General features: G+C 39.5%; 1 protein-coding gene across 7 annotated transcripts in view; it reads left to right on the forward strand.

Annotated features, from left to right (window-relative positions):
* The window catches only part of irx4b (iroquois homeobox 4b), a 134,216-nt gene extending 114,105 nt beyond the window's left edge, over positions 1–20,111 (forward strand). For 6 of the 7 annotated variants that reach the window (XM_064347798.1, XM_064347797.1, XM_064347799.1 and 3 more), the window contains 3 exons: positions 16,915–17,021; positions 18,415–18,731; positions 18,985–20,111. In XM_064347798.1, the coding sequence (XP_064203868.1) occupies positions 16,915–17,021; positions 18,415–18,731; positions 18,985–19,685 (1,125 nt within the window). In that variant the 3' untranslated portion in view covers positions 19,686–20,111. Of the gene's footprint in view, positions 1–13,887; positions 15,278–15,742; positions 15,995–16,914; positions 17,022–18,414; positions 18,732–18,984 lie in introns of those variants that run through there. The other variant, XM_064347795.1, reaches the window with a different exon arrangement.
* The last annotated feature ends 325 nt before the right edge of the window (positions 20,112–20,436 follow it).

A 20,436-nucleotide genomic window follows, 5' to 3' on the forward strand; every position in this document is an offset into this window, starting at 1 on the left:
GTTACCATACTGCTGGTTTTGCCTCATCTATGCACAAAAATGCAAACTAAAACTTTTACAACTTTCACAACCTAATTTTGGGAGCCACACGAGGGTTACTGTTCTCAAAAGAGAACAGTAATCCTTGTAAATCAACAAATTAAAAACTGATTGAACAAGGAAGACTGAAGAGGAAATCGCCATCTTGTGGAGACAATTAGTCAAAACAGGGTGGTGTGAGTTATGTGTGCGTGCTTGTTTGTCTGGGTGCGTGTGTGTGTGTGGGGGTGTGTGTATATGTGTGTGTGTGTCCATGTGTCTGGGTGCATGTGTGTGTGTGTGTGTGTGTATATGTGTGTATGTGTGTGTGTGTGTGTGTATATGTGTGTCTGTGTGTCTGGGTGCATGTGTGTGTATATGTGTGTCCGTGTGTCTGGGTGCGCGTGTGTGTATATGTGTGTGTGTGTGTGTATATGTGTGTGTATATGTGTGTGTGTGTGTGTGTGTGTGTGTGTGTGTGTGTATATGTGTGTGTGCGTGTGTGTGTGTCCGTGTGTCTGGGTGCATGTGTGTGTATATGTGTGTCCGTGTGTCTGGGTGCGCGTGTGTATATGTGTGTGTGTGTGTGTACGTGTGTGTGTCTGTGTGAAGTGCGAGGTGTGATGGCTGACGGCTGATAGGTGGGGGGGCTGATGGGGTCTCAGGGGTCCGGGACAGTCAGATGGCCAGATTGCAGGAGTCAGGGCGAACCCGGACGGGACAGGCGCGGCTGCCACAGCTGTCATCGCCCGGGAAGGCCGTCCCATGCCTGACACTGAGGGTGACATATGCGCAAAAGAGGAGGGGGGGGGCAGGGTGCTGCTTCTGCCCATTACTCCTTTACATTATTGATTATCATCTGACACAAGAGCATCACCAGATGCCACACAGCCGGCTTCTGTTTCCCCTGCCTGGTTAAAGCTGGCACTCACATGCACACATTTTTTTTAAGCTGATGGCAACATTGATTGGGCCAATGAAATCCATTACACCCTCGACTTGGTAACTAAAGAGGGCGATGCTGGGTAACTTGAACTGCTCATCCCAGGAATGTGGCTGCAGGAGTATTAACAATAATTCACTTCACAATGTGCAATTATTCTTCAAAGATATGGCATTACTTTACACCCTTTCTTCGCTGTGTAATAAAAGCAGACCCCTGATCCATGTTGGAAACAGGCATGAAATAGAATGGGATTTAAATACATACTTAATTCATAGTCTGTTAATGAGAAACCAAAAAAAAAGAAAAAAAATACTTATCAAAATAAGATAGCTTCTATGAAGGGCAAACAGTAGTTCTATTAAATGTGACCCTTCTAATCAAATGTTCACAGAATACTAAAAAGAAGTCTCTATCTCATTTGTTTCCAGCAAGTGTGAGTCAGATAGCTGGCGGGTAGAGTTCGCCATTGTTTTTTTATTTTTTATTCCACTCCCTCAGGAATTTGCCGGAAGATAAAATCATCAATACTGTCCTCTCCACTTAAAGCGGATGCGCCCGTCATCGAATATGTGGGTCCAAGAGGGCGTGGCGCTCTGTAGGTCACACAGGAGACTGCCAGTGTACATTGACAAGTTGAAATTCAGTTTAAGGTACTTGTTGGCGTTAAAATATTTTAAGCGAAAATAATTGATTTTTTATTATACAGAATTTCCTCTTTTTCGAGTAACTTCCAGCAGTTTTCGGGACAGTTCATAATTAACAGAATCACATTTGCTTAAATTTGTCACCCAAATTTTCAGCTATTCAGAAAATGTCCATCTTTGGACTGCTACAATTTTTATAATTATCATTTTAATAACTGTGAAATAGACAGAGGTCTATATACAGAGGATAAACATGTTCAAAATAAAGAAGACCTTAAACAAATCAACAGCAGTTATTATTATTATTACTATTATTATTATTATTTGTAGTACTAGTAGTAGTGGCATCAGTAATAGTAATTGTATTAGTAATATTAATACTCATGTAAATAGTACATGGTTATTTGAAAATCTTGTACTTTTATATATATCTGTGAAACTAAAGAAGCAAAGACTATTACTGATCTTTTAATCTTTTGCTATTGTCACATTCATATACACTTTATTTTCAACATAGTACTTTCTCACCTGTTCACAACCCCTCAAATGACCAGCAGATGGCAGTTGTTCAATTCTGAACACTGACACTCATGTATGTATATGCATTACTACTTCTTTTTCCAGAAACAGCCACCACAGCTGTTGAGGGCTTATAAAATGTAGGCGGTATTATTTAAATAAATAAATAAATAAATAAATAAATAATTAAATATAATAAAAACAGGGATTCAGAAAAAAATGTATGAAATACATTACTCAAAACATCCATTACAATTATTCACTGCCACAATAACAACACAAAATCAATAATAAAATTATTATCATCTTCTTCATCGTCAGTCACCATCATCATAACACCTCATAGTCTGTCTAATAAAAAGTATATTCAACCTCAAATTCCCTGATCTATATTCAGAGCAAACACAAAAATTCTTATTTGCACACATCAGTTAGTTTTCTGCTATTATCTAAACATAGACAATCAATTGAAAGTAATTTGTTTGTTAGTCCCAAAGGTATACATATTGATTTAATGTAATATTGATTATCAGTGAAAAAAATGGCAGATCAATGTCATCCCCAACATATATAGATTTATTCTAATTTAAAAGTAAATGTGATTGTATTTTATACTGACCTTTTTACACAAAGATGGAAATAAATTGTGCATAGCCAGATGTACAGTATATAAGAATTATAATCAATGCAGTAAAGTATGACTTTGGGGGAACAAACTCTTCAGCATGTTTTGGTCTTGAGCAAACTGCGATCACATTCTGTTTCATTTAGTGTATTTATGGCACACAATGCTCTGTGAGGAGACAGCTCAATGGCTGCATTGTCATTTGCAATCTGAATATTTAAGAACGAACATAATGTCTCTCAGTGGAAGTGGAAACATGCAGTAAAGCGAAGTTCAGCCTCTGTGAACAACAATGTTATCCGGCTGCCCTACAGCCAGGCGCAGAACATCAAAAGCCACATTAGCATTGTGCCTGTAGCATTCTGCACGATTACACCAAAACCCAGGTTCCTAATTAGCATTGTCTAATACAAGTCTAATACAAGTTACAGTTGCAGGGGAAACGTTGCCCTGCCTTTTCTTTTGCTGAATGTAAAGTCATTTTGTACAGCATGCAAGCAATTAACATGCTGTAAAACGCATGTAACCTCCAGCAAGTACAACGGTGTACCGCAAACCGCTGTGAACATACGTATTCCTCGATTTTGCAATACAACACAGGGCGTACATTGTTATTTTTTGTTACCCATGACCTCTTTACAAATGATATCTGATAGTGAAGACATACTACTTAATTCTACTTAATAAAGTACTTTCATACATTTTCATAATGTTAAGATCTTTACATTACATTGCCTTTGCATTGTGCTTTTAATCAGAAGCAAACATGCAGTGTACATTGGTCTATTTAATTAAAAGAAGTCAAAAAAGGATACTCTCTGAATGTTTTTTTGTCATGTTAGCTCAATGTTTTTTCTAGCCTTGAAAATATATGTTTTTTTTTTCATTCATTACATATATTTTCAAAGCTGGAAATAACACTGAGGCAACATGACAAACAAACCATTCAGAGAGTATTACTGCATGTGTTAGCTGGGTACGTGCATTCTCGGCTGCCTGCTCTATGGGGGGGGGGGAGTGGTTATGGAATAATCTAGAATAGGAGCCACTTTAAAAAGTAAAGGGGGTTAAAACGTTTTTCAGTCAATAAAGCCCCCTCAGGAGACGAGAGTGAGTACGGCAGAATAACGCACGGCTGGTGAGGGCCTAATGAGCTGGAAAAGAGAGGGAGAGGGTTACGGCTCACGTCCCCGAGATCCTGACGTCCGCGTGTCTCTCTGCGAAGTCGCCCTGCAAAAGCAGCCCAGTCACATGGAAACGACTCGGTTCAAGTGCCGATGAAACACTGCCTAATTTCTGGCAAAACAAGGCTGGTAAGGAATCCTGACATTTTAATGGATGACTAATTAAGATTTGAACAAATCAGCAGTTTAAACAAATTGGATGAATAGGTAAAATAAAACCAGCAAACGCAGTCCCGAAGATCCTGGGACAAATGGAATCTGAGACAATGGAACTATAAACTTTGATTAAATTGAAATACCAAGGGGTGGGTTTTTTAAATATTTCTGTTGCTTTCCTTATCAGAGACCTTTTTTCGGGTTATTTCCAAGTGCTTTTGGCCTATTACCAAACTTAGCCAATCACAACAGACTTATATCCAAATATTTATGACGCAGTTATGAATACTTCATAAAGCATCAGTAAAAACAGGGAGTATGCCTGGAACCAGAAGCCCACTATTTCACCTGCTACTGGTTTTGACATGTACTGGTATTTATGTGTCCTCTGGTTTACCACTGACACTGTGAAGTAGTAATACAGTTGGTCCAGATCCTAGTGCCCCGTTCCAAATTCAAGAAGTTGGTTACTCTTCAACTTTCTTGGTTGGTCTATATGCTCTGGCTCCAGCTCAACCAGCTGCTATCCTGTCAGACAATCACTGGTGCATGCATGAGCTCCAAAAAATAGCTGTTTCCAAACATTACAGGAGTTTGAGAATTCATTTCTGGTTTTCTGGAACCTTTTGATTATTTGATACAGCAAGGGAAAATAATTTAACCCACAAAGAGGTCTCTGCAGCAAGTCTGTATTAAATATTCAATTTATGACATAGATATCTATACTTGTTTATCTATACTATACTAAATCTATGTTTTGTTAAATTTTCTTGCTAGTAATATATTGCTTTTTTTACCTAGCTAGTCTTGTAGTGACTCGTTGCAAATTGAACTAGCCCAACCAGAAAATATTGGCCCAAGGAGCAGAACACAAGCCTTGTGACATTTTTTGCTGGATACCTAGTGATACCATTTTATAAACTAAATTTGTTTCTGTTTGGGTACATTATGTTAATGTACCCTATAGGGTCCTTCTTAGTAACAAAATCATTTTATTCCTCATAGCGATGTTCACAGTTTTAAGTGGTGTGTTTTCTGTCTAAATATCATCAAAAACTATGTAGAACTTAAATTTATTTTCCTCAGAAACATGAAAAATAGACACGTGGAATGGAAAGGCATGTGGCTTCCAATACACAGCCTTTCATGTGATAAATTGAATTTCCTGTGAGTGCATTTCTCTTTTTTTCCGAGGGGGTGGGGCAGATTCTGGAGTAGTTGTTATCTCGGGACCCCTGTCCTTTTTTTCTCTGAGAGCGGTTGCAGAAAATCTCAACAGACCCTCTGATACAATTACTGCGGCTTTCCTCTCCATCTAGTGCTCTCCTGGCCAAGACTGCCCCAGCCTGGGGGAATAGTACCAATCACCTAGTGGGACATTTGGCCAGCCAGGCATTAAATGCGTGCCTCTTCTCACACCCTCCACCGCGTCGGCCGTACCGGGGGGACCGGCGTTGTGCCTTTTCGCGCGCATACCTCCCCGGTCAAAGGATCCTCTGCGCTGCAGAGAAGTGCAGCAAAAAGCAGCCCAGGGTCCGGTCCACAGTGGCTTCCCACTTAGACAGAGCGCCTGTCCGGCCTGGTGTTCTCAGCCGCGGTCTGCCTGGGTGGACACGCAGGCCGTGAGGGAGAGTGTCTGCACTTCAGAGCTCTCGCCCTGGGAGTCTCTCTCAGAGGGGAAGCTGCGAAAGGTGAAAACCATCCGTAGGGTCGAATCTCGTCGTCTTTCTCCCTTCCGTTTTTCCCTTAAAATAACTCATTTCTCTGAAAAAGTCATTAGATTTTTAGTTTGTATTACTAAGATGCAACGAACACTGACCTCTGAAATATTATTAATACATTTTCTATATGTTTTTAACTTTTAAAAACCAATATTGTTTTACTAAGTAGCAAGGTCGATTATGTCACATTTTATTTTAGAATATTACTAAATACTAATACATAATAAGACTGACGATGCCAGGATTTCTCATCCCTGGTCCTGGGTGGCCACAAGGTCTGCCAGTTCTTATTTTATCTCAGAACTTCATCAGTCGGAGTAGTTTATTGCACAGTTTACTCACCTGTTTTTTTTTCTTTTTTTCTTGGGTCTAAATATGTTTCTGGATCAACGTTGTATTCATATTATTTTCATTTTCAATGAAAATGATTTTCAGTTTAATTTTATTAACATTACTTTGCGCTGTGTTATGCCATTCTGTTACTATATGTTGTGTTCTGAATTAAATGAACATCTTTAACAGTAGGCCTATTTATGTCAATCGATAAATCAAAGCCTCAGCCAAAACATTTGAAAATAAACAATTTCAATTTTAAAAGTTTAAAAACTGAAAATATTTTTTAATGTCTATTATGTACACATAAGCTTGTCCCCGTTTAATGTATGACTTGTCAGCATAGCTTTCCCTTACCTTTCGTGTGATGTTCAGTAGAGAGGTAGCCTCTCTGTGAAGCCCCTTCTCAGGCTATTATCCCATTTGTAACATCTCAATAATCTAAGTTGATAAAATAATTGCCACTAAATAAGCACATATGATGATTGATGTTTATGTGAACGTGCTGCGGTATTTTTAAGTGTAGCACAGGGGCATGATACGTTTTGTTGGAAGCAATGGGAAATGCCCACATTAAAAATCAGAGCAGTTATGTAAACTTTAACTTTCACAAAAAACAAAAAATGTAAACTAATGAACTAATCGTGGTCTTCAGTCAAGACTTTAAGTAGAATCAGGGATCTTAATGGGCATCCAGCAGTCGATGGCATAGACGATAGGGCTAAATCGGATGTCTGTTTATAATGAGACAGAGACAATGATGGCTAGACGGCGGTAGACTGCAAAATGGCTTACGGCAGGACGTTGGGACAAAAATGATTGCCGTCCACCGCTGCGGTAGGGTGACATGCCGGTGAAAAGGAAGTGGTACGTTTAAAAATTGTTGACGACAAGTTTGCGGTAGAGACGTGGGAAAAAATTTGGAACCAAAAAAAAAAAAACGTATTAAGATCTTGACAAACAAGGCCACCGCAGAGCGACTGTAGGGTCCTCTAGAGTTATTTTAAACATTCAGAAAAGTTCTCAGTGTTAATATGTTTATTTTGGGTTCCAAATGTATTTTTGCACTACAAATTGCCACACTCCACCACACACCATGAGGCATGCATTTTAATGAGATCACGAGCCCTCTAATGCCAGCCCCCCTATTTTACATGGGTAACACCTTGGAGGAGTAATATCATCTTCATATGGTCTCTGTTGTTCTCAACCATGAGGGAGGTGACGCCCAACTTCAAACTGACATTGGAAACGGGGCTTGCAAGTTGATATGAGGTGAATCGTCTCCTCTCTTGGAGACGCATCAACAGTGTGTAATATCTTATTTTCACATCGAAATGACAAAGTAAACATATGCTGTAAAAAGTGTGCATTGTTTACTGATAAATCACGAGGCAATGGACTACTTACATCTTGTAACGTCAACCTGAACTTGAAACCGCAAAGTATGGCATGCGCCCCTGACTGACATGGTCAACCACATGAAGGCAGCCATATTGGATGAGCGGTGGCGTCACCAATCGAAACCGGCCTTCGTGCGGTCAAGTCCAATTCACCACCAATAAATCAGCCCGATCGACATTCCTGGAACCGAGATTTCAGTATACCTCACCCCTTTCCCAGCCTTCACTACAGTCTCCTTTCCAAATAACACAAAACACCTCCTTTCCAGTCGCTCCATATTCTCTAAAATGCCACTGCTCTCTACTGTGTCACCCGAACTTACGTATCCTAGCCTACCACAAGGTCAAGCCTTCATTTCCCATCTGCTGTCTCAGCAATTACTTCAGCAATACACAATCCTGGTCCTCGAGAGCCACGGAGTCTACTGTGACCTGCTAACTGTGTAATCAACTGCTTTAACTGCTCAATTGCTGTGTTACTGAGTAACAACGTTGTTACTCAGAACGACTCTGAGTAACAACGAAAGCCAGCAGACCTTGCGGCTCTCCAGGACCAGGGATGAGGACCACTGGCTCAAAGGTATGCTATTCATAGCATTTAAACTTCCATCCATGTTCACTTTTCTTCCTGAATCTCCCCATATTAGATCAACTAATTGTTTTATTCAGTTAGAAACTGAATTGTATGATTCTTCACTTAACTGTGCCATCAACGTGCCAATGGAGACCCCTGGAGGATAACCATTAAAATACAAGTTTAAGTCCCTGTGGGTCACATGGCAGAGACAAACTGTTGGCCCTACTTATAAGCCATTGACTTAATAGACTATATTTTAGACGAACAGGTAAGGAGGCCACCAGGAGACAAAGCCATGGTGTCCAACCAGGTGAATGAGACATATCCCCCTCTACAGGCTTCCAGTGCCTCCCAGCAGTTGAGTTCAGGGGCACTTCAGAAACAATACACCCATCCAAGCACCGCAGCGCACAGTCAGCCGACAGTGCGACACCCCCCTGAGGAACCCCAAAACCACCAAAATCCAACACACTAAAATCATTATCGCTCAGCAGTCTTTAAGTACGCAGAGAAGCGTGCACTGAAATATGACCTCGCAGCCTTTGTTCAGAAATGTCCATTTGCCATAAAATCACATTTCCCATCTTCTCATTTTCTGCACTGCGTGTGTGTGGTTTTTTTTTTTTTTTTTTTACATTTTAAAAGGGCAGGAACACCGAAAAGTCATTATTTTTCTCTCTGCTTCAATATTCTACTATGTACTTATGTATTAATATATATGCAGGGCGAGGCAGAGTGCGTTAGGCCATGATTACCTTTCTGATGTAGCCCCGGCACTTACAATCATTTATTCATAATGCATGGACGGAACACAAATGCACCTTATTGTCTCCTTCCTGCATCTTATTTTACCCGTAAAACAGTAAATGGGGCTCTCTCTCTAATGAAAGAGCCTTGTTGATATCTCAGCAGATGGAGTGCTCCACGTAGGAGGAAGCGGTCTGCGGGAAGGCAATCACCAGTTCCTTCAATCACAGGGAAGGGAAACAAGGATCCCTCCAAATGTCTCGTACCTGAGAGTATCAAAACTATACAATTTTAATACCTGCTTAACATGCAGATGCTCCTGTGCCTCACGCTTTTGCTATTCCCGCATTAAAAAGCAGGCAGATTAAACTGGACCGTCTCTGGCAGCTATGAGCACGACATGGCTTTTTCCACAGAGATGGTTCCTCCCCTACTTCTGAGATAGGCTGCAGGAAGGGCAGAGTGTACCATCAAGTCCTCTTTGTTTTCTGCCCTGTTCATGAGGGTGACCCACTTAGAGAGAGACAGAGCGAGAGAGAGAGAGAGAGAGAGAGGGATAATGTAGCTATTGTTTAAAAAGAAAAACTTTCGAAAAACGACTCCATGAAAAGTCACTGAAACTGCACTGCAACCCGGCACATCCAGTGACTATGCCTATATATGACATAGTATACTGTACTTCATTGGTGTCCATACAAAATTTATTCAGATCCAACTCACCAGCTTATTCACTGGAGTACTTTTTACTCTAACAGTTGACATAACATACTGGATTGACAGATTTTTCGGTGATATAACTGAGAATGGTAATCTGTAGTCTCTGGCCTGTGCATGTTAAACTTTCAGTTCTAAATAGTGCACAGCAAAATGTCCAGTGTTAATGCAACTCTAACAGAGCAGCTTTAACATGAGTACAGTAGGGACCATATGTACTCTGTAAGAACACAGTGTTCATTCTGTCCATCCATCTCTTGATGATAGGACCTTTTGCTGAACAAAACTCAGGTTTTTTCACGAGAGTAGATGTCAGTGATGACTGGTCACATTATGCCAGCCTTCAACTGACTCAACTGACCCCTCAATGTCTTGCTCACAATAAGACGATAAAGCAGTTATCTTTGTACGACATGTAAATTGCTGCCAAGCCAGATAATCTCATAAATTTGAAGAGCATATCATTGGGTTTCTAACCAACAGCCAAGCAGAGCTAACACCCACAACTAGTTTCTTTACATCTGCTATAGGAAATCCACAGAGCATTTTAGGTAGACTTCATTTTTGTAATGTGTAGGGGAGAGTGAGGTTGGTTGGGACATAGGGTTGGTTTGTATTCAACACAAAAACAGGGATTCCTTCGTAGTCTTTCTATATTTTCATATTTAAAACTTGGTGGCAAACCCCTTGCATTCCATGACTGCCTGCAACCCATTGACATAACCAGATTCAAGGTATCTTCCCCGTCTTTGGTTCTTATTAGTTTGAGGGGCTTTCTGCCTACGGTCTTGTCATCAGCAAGTGAAAGTTTGATTTAGGTTGAGTAATTGACTTGGCTATCCAAGAACATGCCAGTTTTTGGCCCTGAAAAATGTCTTGGTTGCTTCAACAGTTTGTTTGGGCTCATTGTCATTCTGCAAGTTGAAGTGCCATCCAATGAGTTTTGAGGCATTCGGTTGGATCTGAGCAGATAAGATGTTTGTTTACACTTCAGAATTCATCCTGCTGTTGTCAGCACTCATAACATAATAAAGAGAAGTGAGCCAGTTCCATTAGCAGCCATGCATGCACAAGCCATAACACTACCTTCACCATGTTTCACAGAATGGGGGGGGGGGGTGTTTTGGTTTCTTTCTTTCTTCACACGTTTGATCACTTTGGTATAGGTTCATATATCCATAAGACTTTGTTTCCAGAACAAAATTTTTTAATGTACTCTTTAGCAAACTAATCTGGCCATTCTGTTCTTGAGGCTTACCAGTGGTTTGCATCATGCAATGGACCCTCTGAGGTTATGCTGGCATAGTCTCCTCTTTATGAAGCAACAACACAGAAAAATATTCATTGTTTAATTTAAAATCCAATATTCTGGAGTACAGAGCAACAACAACAAAAAATTTGTATTAATTTCAAAACAAGCTTTACCAAATTTAACACATTTCTAGAAAGAAAACCTGTTTGCTACAAATGTGATTTAGGAATTTAAATTAGAATGGCCAATTGTAACATGTTTACAGGCTAAGGCTATAACACATAAAATCATATAACATATGCCTATAAAACACAACATATATTCAGAAAAATAAATCATTGGACAGTGGTTGCACACATGTTGTTGAGTAGGCCTATATGTGACTTCAACTGATTAAGGCATCGCATATAGCCTACATAGTTGCAATAAAGCCACTGTCCAATTTTATTAAGTGGACTAAACCCAACTAAATATTTTTCATTTTATGAAGTAATGAAAAAGATATATTTTATTAGTGGACTTAATGTGGTTGCATTAATGCCACATTTTTGAGTGCATATCACATTGCTGTCATTTTTTAAATTGTATATTTTAAACTTATTTCACATGGGAAACTTTGTTTCAGTTAAGCAAATTGATTTTTACAAAGAAAATATGTTTAGGCCATCAAAAGGACAGCAGAGAGTATAACATATGGCTTAGCAGCTCTTATCCGACGATACACAACTTACAAGCCTTACATTGATCCTTAACAGCTGGATATCAAGCAAGAGGTAATCTGTCAGGTCACGCAGTGTCTACCGGTTGACTCGACCTCGGTACAAGCGCAGTTCTACCACTGTGCCACCTTTTATGTCACACAGCACTTTGCGATCAAGTACGTGTGGAGTTGTGTTGTACTGTGGACACGTAGGTGTTACCACACCAGATGAACCAAAACAGGAAGAAAAATACAGCTGTAAGCGGCAATGAAGGGACCAAGGGCTATGACAGACAAAATGTTTGATTCAGCTCACTGGGTACAGTGGCACCTTTGACACAGTTTTTCTCTCCAGGCTCTGATGTGTGCATAATTTCAGGTTTCACTAATGCAGGATTGATGGAGCCCAATAAAAGGCTAATTGGGTTTTAGCAACTAGATGGCACTGCTGAGTTTGCCCGGTTCTGTCTGTGCACCCCCAGGACCTCTAGCCAAAGATAAAGTTGGAAGTTTGTTGTGATACTAACAAGCATTCAGGAATTACACCTCACTTCCTGTTTCCACATCTTCACCAAAATGGTGGTGGGTGAACTTGTGGGAAAGTTTTTTTTTTTTTTACTGAGTGGAAGAAAACAACCCATGTTTTATCTGTACAAGCAAAACAGGATATGAGATTTGGACATTTGAAAAGTGCACATATGTGGCACTATAGTGCATGACCAGATGAGCTGTCAAACTCTAGGGCACAGGTCCTGGGTCATCCGAAGGGTCAAGGGGGATTAAGGTAGTCTGGGAATCCGGGGGGTGTGTTGGGGAGTTTGGTTTTTTCATTTTATAACATATTTATATTCTCAACAGGTCTGTCATGAACATAACATAGCAAGAGAGTTAATATGCTGTGTATTCCCGGTTTTTGTCATCATTGACATGGCCAAAGCATAGGGGTGAATGTATTTAAATTTTATTACATGTTTTAAAATTCTTGTGGGGGTTTAGGGCCCCTCTGCTCATCGGGCCCAGTTTATTTGAAACTGCTATAACTGCCACAGCATGCCCCTGTAACCCGGTGCTGACTGTCATCTGTGGTGATGCTCTGCCAAGGCTGTACTGTGATCATCTTCAGCTCCTGCTTTGTTGCTTTACCGTTATGTTTGGGATCATGCTTTTGGAGGTATTTGCTTGGACTTGAGCAGATATTATGCTTCTGTACACTTCAGAATTCATTCTGATGCTGCTGCCATCAGTTATCATCAGTGAAGACAAGTGAGCCGGTACCTGTGGCCAGCCATGTATGCCCAAACCATAAGCGGGTGGTGGTGCTTTGGATCTTAGGCAGTTCCTTTTGGCCTCCACACTTTGCTCTTGCCATCACTCTCATACAAGTGAATCTTGGTCTCATTTGTCCACAAGACCTTTTTCCAGAACTCTGCAGGCTCTTTTGGGTAATTCTTAGAAAACTGCAACCTGTATGTTGTTTTTGCAGTTAACTAGCGGTTTACGTCTTCTAGTTATCATTCATAGTTTTTTTTTGTGAAGTCCTCTGCAGATAGTAGTCACTGACACAACCACACCTGACCCTTGAAGAGTGTTTCTGATCTGCCAGACAGATGTTTGAGGGTTTTTCTTCATTTTTGTGAACATTCTTTGGTCATCAACTGTAATGGTCTTCCTTAGCCTACCAGACCTTTTGCAGTTACTGAGCTGACCAGTGCTCTCTTGCTTCTTAATGATGTTCCAAACAGTCGATTTCGGTAATCCTTAGGTTTGGCCTATAACTCTTACTGTTTTCTTATTTCTATTATACGTGCACTAAGGATGCAATTGAACACACCTGACTCATCAGAAACATCTGTGAAACTATTTATTCCAAACATTATGGTTCTCTGAAATAGGGGCACTATGTATAAAAAGTTCTGTAATTCATACATGATGAAGCCAAAATGTATAAAAATACCCTTTAATAAATGTGAACCATGTGAATTGTTTTATTTCATATCTGAAATTGTGTACAGAGCCGAATCAAGAAAAATGTGTTTTTGTCCCTAACATTATGGAGCTCATATATATATATATATAGTATAGTATAGTATAGTATAGTATATATATATATATTCTGTATATACTGTATGTGAGTCATAAGGAATTGAAAATTTTGAGTTAATAAGGTTCAGCAATTCAATTAATAATTTAAGACCTACAGTTTGCACTCAAAGAAATGAAGTGCCCCAATATGGGTAATCTAGGTGTTGATTGAACTGGATTAGAAAACAATGGATGCATTCACATTCCTGGCTTAATTGTGATTAGGTAAATCCAGAAAAAAGTACTGTGGCTCATTTCAGACTACAGTATTAGGCCTTCATGACACCACAGATATAGTATTTCGTAATGACTTATATTTATGCATCATATTGACAACACAAATAGCCTAAGCTTCTCATTATGCAAAGTATTCAAAGCAGACCCAGAGAAGCATTTGAACCTGTAACTGGTTCAATCTTCTCTTGAGTGCCATTGTTTGTTTTTCAGAGCTAGTACCTTGTCCACTACTTGTTATAAGTAAACTAACTTTATGCAGGGGACAAACACGTCAACCTGTCAATTAAAATAATTATGCATTGGGCAATATTTTTGCCGTTGGTCTCTAGACGAGCGCCCTCATCAATCACCCCCAATCGTGTCAAATTGGGCAGCCTCGTCTCGTGCGGGCAGTCTTCCAGCTGAGAGGAGAGGGAATACATCATCATTAATTTGCGCGTGACCCTGGGGCTGTTCACACGACTGAGCCAGAATTCTCCATGCAGCTCAGCTTGACAAAGACACCTATCATCAACCAGACGAACTCGTGCTAGCTCATTACATATATTACAGACTCGAGTGACTTCCAATGACATCTGACGTTCAAGCTTTAATTACTTCCATACCTGTTAATACCTCTTGGCTTCGTTTGATGATTATAAAACTAAATAAATCGTTGCAGGACGCAGGACTGTATCCTTGTCTTTGTAGACTACTACTGCGTTGGTGTCAACTGAATTTATGACTATTTTTGTGTTTGTAAAAGGCCAGGAAAAATAAAAATTTTAAAGACAATATGTTTCCAGTCCCACAATGAATCAAAATGCAATGTGTCTGCAAAGGATTTAGTGTTACCTCGATGCTTTTTAACCTGTGGGTCTACGTCTATCACCTTGGTGTACTGCAGTATAACTACAGTAACGACATAACTTGAACTCTGAAATGATTCCCATGTTCCCCTAAAGTAGTTCCCTTGTTGAATTTCTATGCAGAGACCGGGATGATGAAGCTACAGTCCGGTCATTTTATGCCAGTGTCACTTATACGTAAACAGAGTGGGAATCTATGCTTATAGGTTATACTGTCCTTTTTTAATGTAAAAGCGTGAAATCTATTTTGAAAACCACAGTGAATCTTATGAGTAAATGTATTGAAAACAATTTTTATAATGTGTTGGCTGTATATCAAAGATGAACCGGTACTTTTTTCTCTTTTTTTGAAAATCGCTGGGGAAGCAATTTCTGGAATTAAACATGGGACTGTGCTTCGTCCTATAAGGATCTAGGAGTCTGTTCTTACCAATCAATTGGCAGCCTACAGTAAAACACAGGGAGGTGGCAGTAGTGTGGAGACCTGCAGTCTTGCATTATTTCTAGATATTGGGATCTCTCTACAATGTCATATCCACAGCTGGGATATCATTACTCGTCTGCACCGCAGGTAAGCCCCGCTTTATTGATTGTCAAACGCAGTGTCGAATTAATTTCAGCACTATGCACCATAGTTGGCTAAATAGCATTGCAGCTATGATCGTAAAGTACATTTTTTTCAAGATATCACCATAATGCTGGAATGGAGGTTACCTGAGTTCACTAAGGAATAGCTTAGCCAAAAGCGGGAGATTCCGACTTTGTAACTTCAATTTGTTCTTTATTAAGAACGCCTTTCAACGGTTTATGTTCGCATGATGGTCACATAGTTTCGCTCAGACATACGAGTCGTTGCAGAGAAAACAAAGCTGCGCTTAACTGCTTATGAAAGTGGATTTCTCATGCATTGTCGTTTTCGATCATCTCAGATTTGCTGTATTGTTTTTATTTCTTGTAGCTTTTGTGTGCACATTTACATTCAGTTTACGAATCCAATAATATATTAAGGACCGGTTGTTATTTCTGTCCTCATCAGTTCCTAATGGCCACCAATTCTTTGACGACTTGCTGCGAATCAAGTGGCAGAACTCTTGCGGAGACCGGGGTGGCCGCCTCTTCTCAAACGTCAGTTTATTGTCCTGTTTACGAGAGTCGCCTTTTGGCCACCGCCAGGCACGAGCTGAACCCTGCAGCCACTATGGGTGTTTATGGGAATCCGTATACCACCAGCCAGTGCTATGGAAACTATGTAACTTATGGCGCAGATGCATCCGCTTTTTATTCCCTGGTAAGCATCCCCTGATGGTCTTATAGTGATAGTCTTATGACGGTTATCTTATTTAGACGTTCCCCACTTCCCATCCCACCCAAAGATGCAATTATGCAATTGAAAGCACTGTTTCAGTGGCTGTGTTTTATTTTTTTCTGTGTGAGTGGTCGTTGTATTGTGATTTGACCTTGATGCCAAATGTGCTAGATTTTTGTTCGGGTAAACTGGCTATTAATTGTGGCCGGGTTACAGGTGACAGCCGGCAGATCCACGACCAAGTTTTACTAAATTAAAGTATACGAATGACACTGGAATATTTATTGTAGATTTTAATGAGTCAAAATGAATATGCGGAAATTTATCTATAATCCTGACGTGGTCCTATTGTTTGTCAATCGTTTTTGTTTAGCGTTTTGGTTAGGCTTATGTGGGGAATTTTAAAAGATCCAAATAGGAACAAACTGACACATAACATTAACAGAACACTTTAAAACCTGACCACTTAAACAGTCCAATTTAATTTACCGCTGTAAGCTTATATGCCGTGTGCTGGTCTAAAATGATTTAGTGGCTACCAACTTTTTGTCGACTCTGCAGCAAGTGATAAGACGTTTCTAGATGTTGGATCATCTCAGGAAAACGGTGTTGGGCCTACATTTTCGCAACCTTTTCGTTTGTAAGCTAGGTAACAAACGAAAAGTGACACACTTGGCCTGCTAATCCTTTTTTGGATTTTTAGATGGTCTAAACCATAGAATTCATATGTAGGCCTATCCCCTATGAATGCTATAGGCTTACTGGGTTAATTGGTCACCGTCAACCAGTGAAAACTTGAACTGCGATGTTTAATGGTTGTTTGATGTTTGTATCAATGGAAATTATTACAATCGTCAAAAGTCAATCGATATAGCCTCACACACTGTATGGATCTTTTGCAGAGTACATTTGACTCCAAAGACGGATCAGCATCTGCGCATGCGGGGATCACTCAAGCTGCTGCTTACTATCCCTATGACGCTACTTTGGGGCAGTATCAATATGACAGGTATGAATTCAAGGAATTTGCGTCATAGTTCTACAGTGCGCATTTTTTTCTACTAAGAACAAGGTGCACAGGAATAAGCTACGTATCATAAAAATTATTTAAACATATTAAACATCCCTGAACTTATTGTCCTAAGGCATGTGAATGTGTACAACAGCTGTTCAAAGCAATGACATCACATACACTGTCAGAATTAGCTGTAGACAATGTTGTACAGTACTGTAGTTTAACACAATAGAGCATGGTATGTGCGTTTTTATAATGCTCTGTGCAATGTTTTGAATTGCAGACAAATTATAAAACAACTGAATACTGCAGTACTTTTATAAAATTCTGACGTGATTTAGTTATATATGCTGTTACTATATTAGGCTTTGTTTTGTACAGTGCAGATAATTTATACACTGGATTTATTATTATTATTATTTATATTAATATATGATTATTATTTATTTGTGTATAATAATAATAACAATAATAATAATAATTATGTATTTATCTATTTTATCTGCAAGTTGCAATTGCTGTCTGTTATCCTCTGTACATCCATGTTCCCCCTATAAATCTGAATCGTGTTACATGCTGCAAATGTCCTGGCCTTGTGCCTGTTATTGTAATTAGCAATCCACGATGCTTTAAGCATGTTTATTGTAATGTTCTCATTACAACTAATGTGACAATCATGAACTTGCTTCCTATATTACAAAACATGACTAGACATATATCACAAACTACTGGTGACATTAAAGAAATATTTCTGCAGAAGTTATAGCAATATATAGTATAATGGTACACTAATTAATTAGTACTGTGCACATCAACATGAGTAGACTGCTTAAGTGAATTACATTATGATATAAACACAGAAATGAAATTTATAATAGATCCTAGTAATATATGTGGCGCTACAAGAACTACAGTACCGCCTGATTCAACAAGATAAAATGTTTAAAAAACAGTAGCTTCTTAACAGTTCTGTTGTCACTAAATTTTCGTTATCATAAATAATATTAACTTGATAAATGCCCTTACACGTTGTGAAATAGATATATGTATGCTAGTTTTTTTCACAAATTGAATTCTACGTAGCTAACATTTTTTAGTCGTTTTACTTTTCAAGGACAGTACTCGATAGTAAAAATGACTTGATATCCGGCTTTACGTATTTATATTCAGAAGATGACGCGAAGACGAAAAAGATAAGTGACGAAAAAATAGCCTGCATGCTGTGTGCAAATCATGGTTTGGGGGGAGGGGTATGAACTTGTTTAATAACTATGTAATAAGCTAAATGTGTATATCCATTTGTTTATTTTTTGAATTTTATTTCGTAGTTTCGACAAAATCGTCATCTGCCTTAACATCGCCAGTGTGTTATTTTCTATATTGTTAGATATGGATCAATGGATGGGGGGACACGGAGAAAAAACGCCACCCGCGAAACAACAAGTACGTTAAAAGCTTGGCTGCAGGAGCATAAGAAAAACCCTTACCCAACCAAAGGAGAAAAGATCATGCTGGCTATCATCACTAAGATGACCCTCACGCAGGTCTCCACCTGGTTCGCGAATGCCAGGCGGAGATTAAAGAAGGAGAATAAGATGACTTGGCCTCCGCGAACCAAAAGTTCTGATGAGAAAGGCTATGATGATGATGCGGACGAGGAGACTTCCGAAGAACAACGTATAAAAAGTGAACAGGAAGACCACGGTTTGTTTTACTAAACTATTTGTTCTATAAAAAGAATATTCCGTGGCATCTCTCTGTCATTGTCAGAACATAACATTAACATTAGTTAACATTAAAGCTTGGAGAACACTCAGTAAGTTCAGTTACATGACCACATTTCCTTTGTCATTTAGCTAAATGAAAAAGTTTTCGTTTGGAAACTTTCTTTGGAATTGTTTTATAATAGTTTGACATAGGCTAACTGCTTATTTTGTGTCGTTATCCTTCTTTTCAGAGAATCGAAGTACGAAAGATAAGGATCTACAACTGAGTGATCTGGATGATATCGGTTCTATTGAGTCAGAGACTTCAGAATGCGAGCTAAAGCCTCCATGTCATGTGTCAACCCGCATGTGGACAACGGATTGTCGGAATGATCATCCCAAAGGACCATCCATTCAAGTTAATCTCGGAGGTGTAGAGGAGTTGTCCAAAAACTGTTTGCGAACGGCCCCGGAGGACTGTGAACACATTGCAGCCAAGGCCAGGTCAGCGAAGACATTCTATCAACAAGATCACCAAATACCAGCCAGTAAACCAAAAATATGGTCCCTTGCGCAAACTGCAACGTCTTTGAACCAAGCCGAGTATCCCTCCTGCATGCACAAAGGCCAGCCGATGGCACCCTCCTCTCCAGGGTTTTCCTCAACTGCAGTGATGGAAAGACAACAGGATTCGCCTGTCGCCACTCTTAGAAACTGGGTAGACGGGGTCTTCCACGACCCATTATTTCGACACAACACTTTGAATCAGGCATTGGCTAATACTACAGTATCTTGGGCCGGGACCAAAGGTGCCATACTGGAGACAGGCGCGCTCGCGAGTTCTGTTGGAAACAACGAGACTAAGGAACACATAACTTATTTACAGCACAAGGACTCGAATAAAGACAGAATGGTATTCCCCAAATCGGGAAGCAAAATATTCTGCTCCTAACAAGCCAAAATCTCATATTAAGTGCTTGGGAATGCTCTGGGATGTAATCTGTTGCTTGAGGAGTAACCTTTTTTAAATGTGTGCTTTAATATGATTCACAGATGTTTGAACACGCATTACTGCTTCTATTGCCATTGGATTCAAACGTCACTAAAGTTGTATCGGCATTTTATTTTTGAGACTTATAGACAGGGTCAATATGAGGGTATTCATTTTGTTCAAACGCACGTGCAATTTACGTAAAGGTATATGGTAAAATTGAAATTTACATGTGAAAGGAGGCATGTTGTTTTAAAGCTGTCACGTTTTGCAAATGATTTATGGATATCACAGCTGTAAAATATTACACAACTGCACAAATGTCCAAAGCAAGAAGGATGTGTCTATGATTTGTAACCTGAAATAAACTGTAACCTTTTGGAAGAACGTCTGTTGTCTGGATTCCGCTGTCCACGGTACTGAAATGTATGTTAAAGAAAAACGAGAGTGCCTCTGCAATGGAAATATTAGCCCGCTACCGTGCTACGTTATGCTCGGAAAAGTCTTCATTTAAAAATTGCACTTATGGTAGCCAACCTCATTATTTCAACAATGTGAAACTTTGTTCTTGGCTCAGAATGTGGTAGCATGATCCTTCGGAAGTGAAGCGATGTTTCGCAAGAATTTTAGGTGAAGGAAAAATGTTATGACTATTTAATTACATCATAGCCATGTTTTTAATTACCATTCATATGATTATAAATTTTAACCC

This window comes from Anguilla rostrata, chromosome 8 (assembly GCF_018555375.3).
Source record: "Anguilla rostrata isolate EN2019 chromosome 8, ASM1855537v3, whole genome shotgun sequence".
NCBI lineage: Eukaryota > Metazoa > Chordata > Actinopteri > Anguilliformes > Anguillidae > Anguilla > Anguilla rostrata.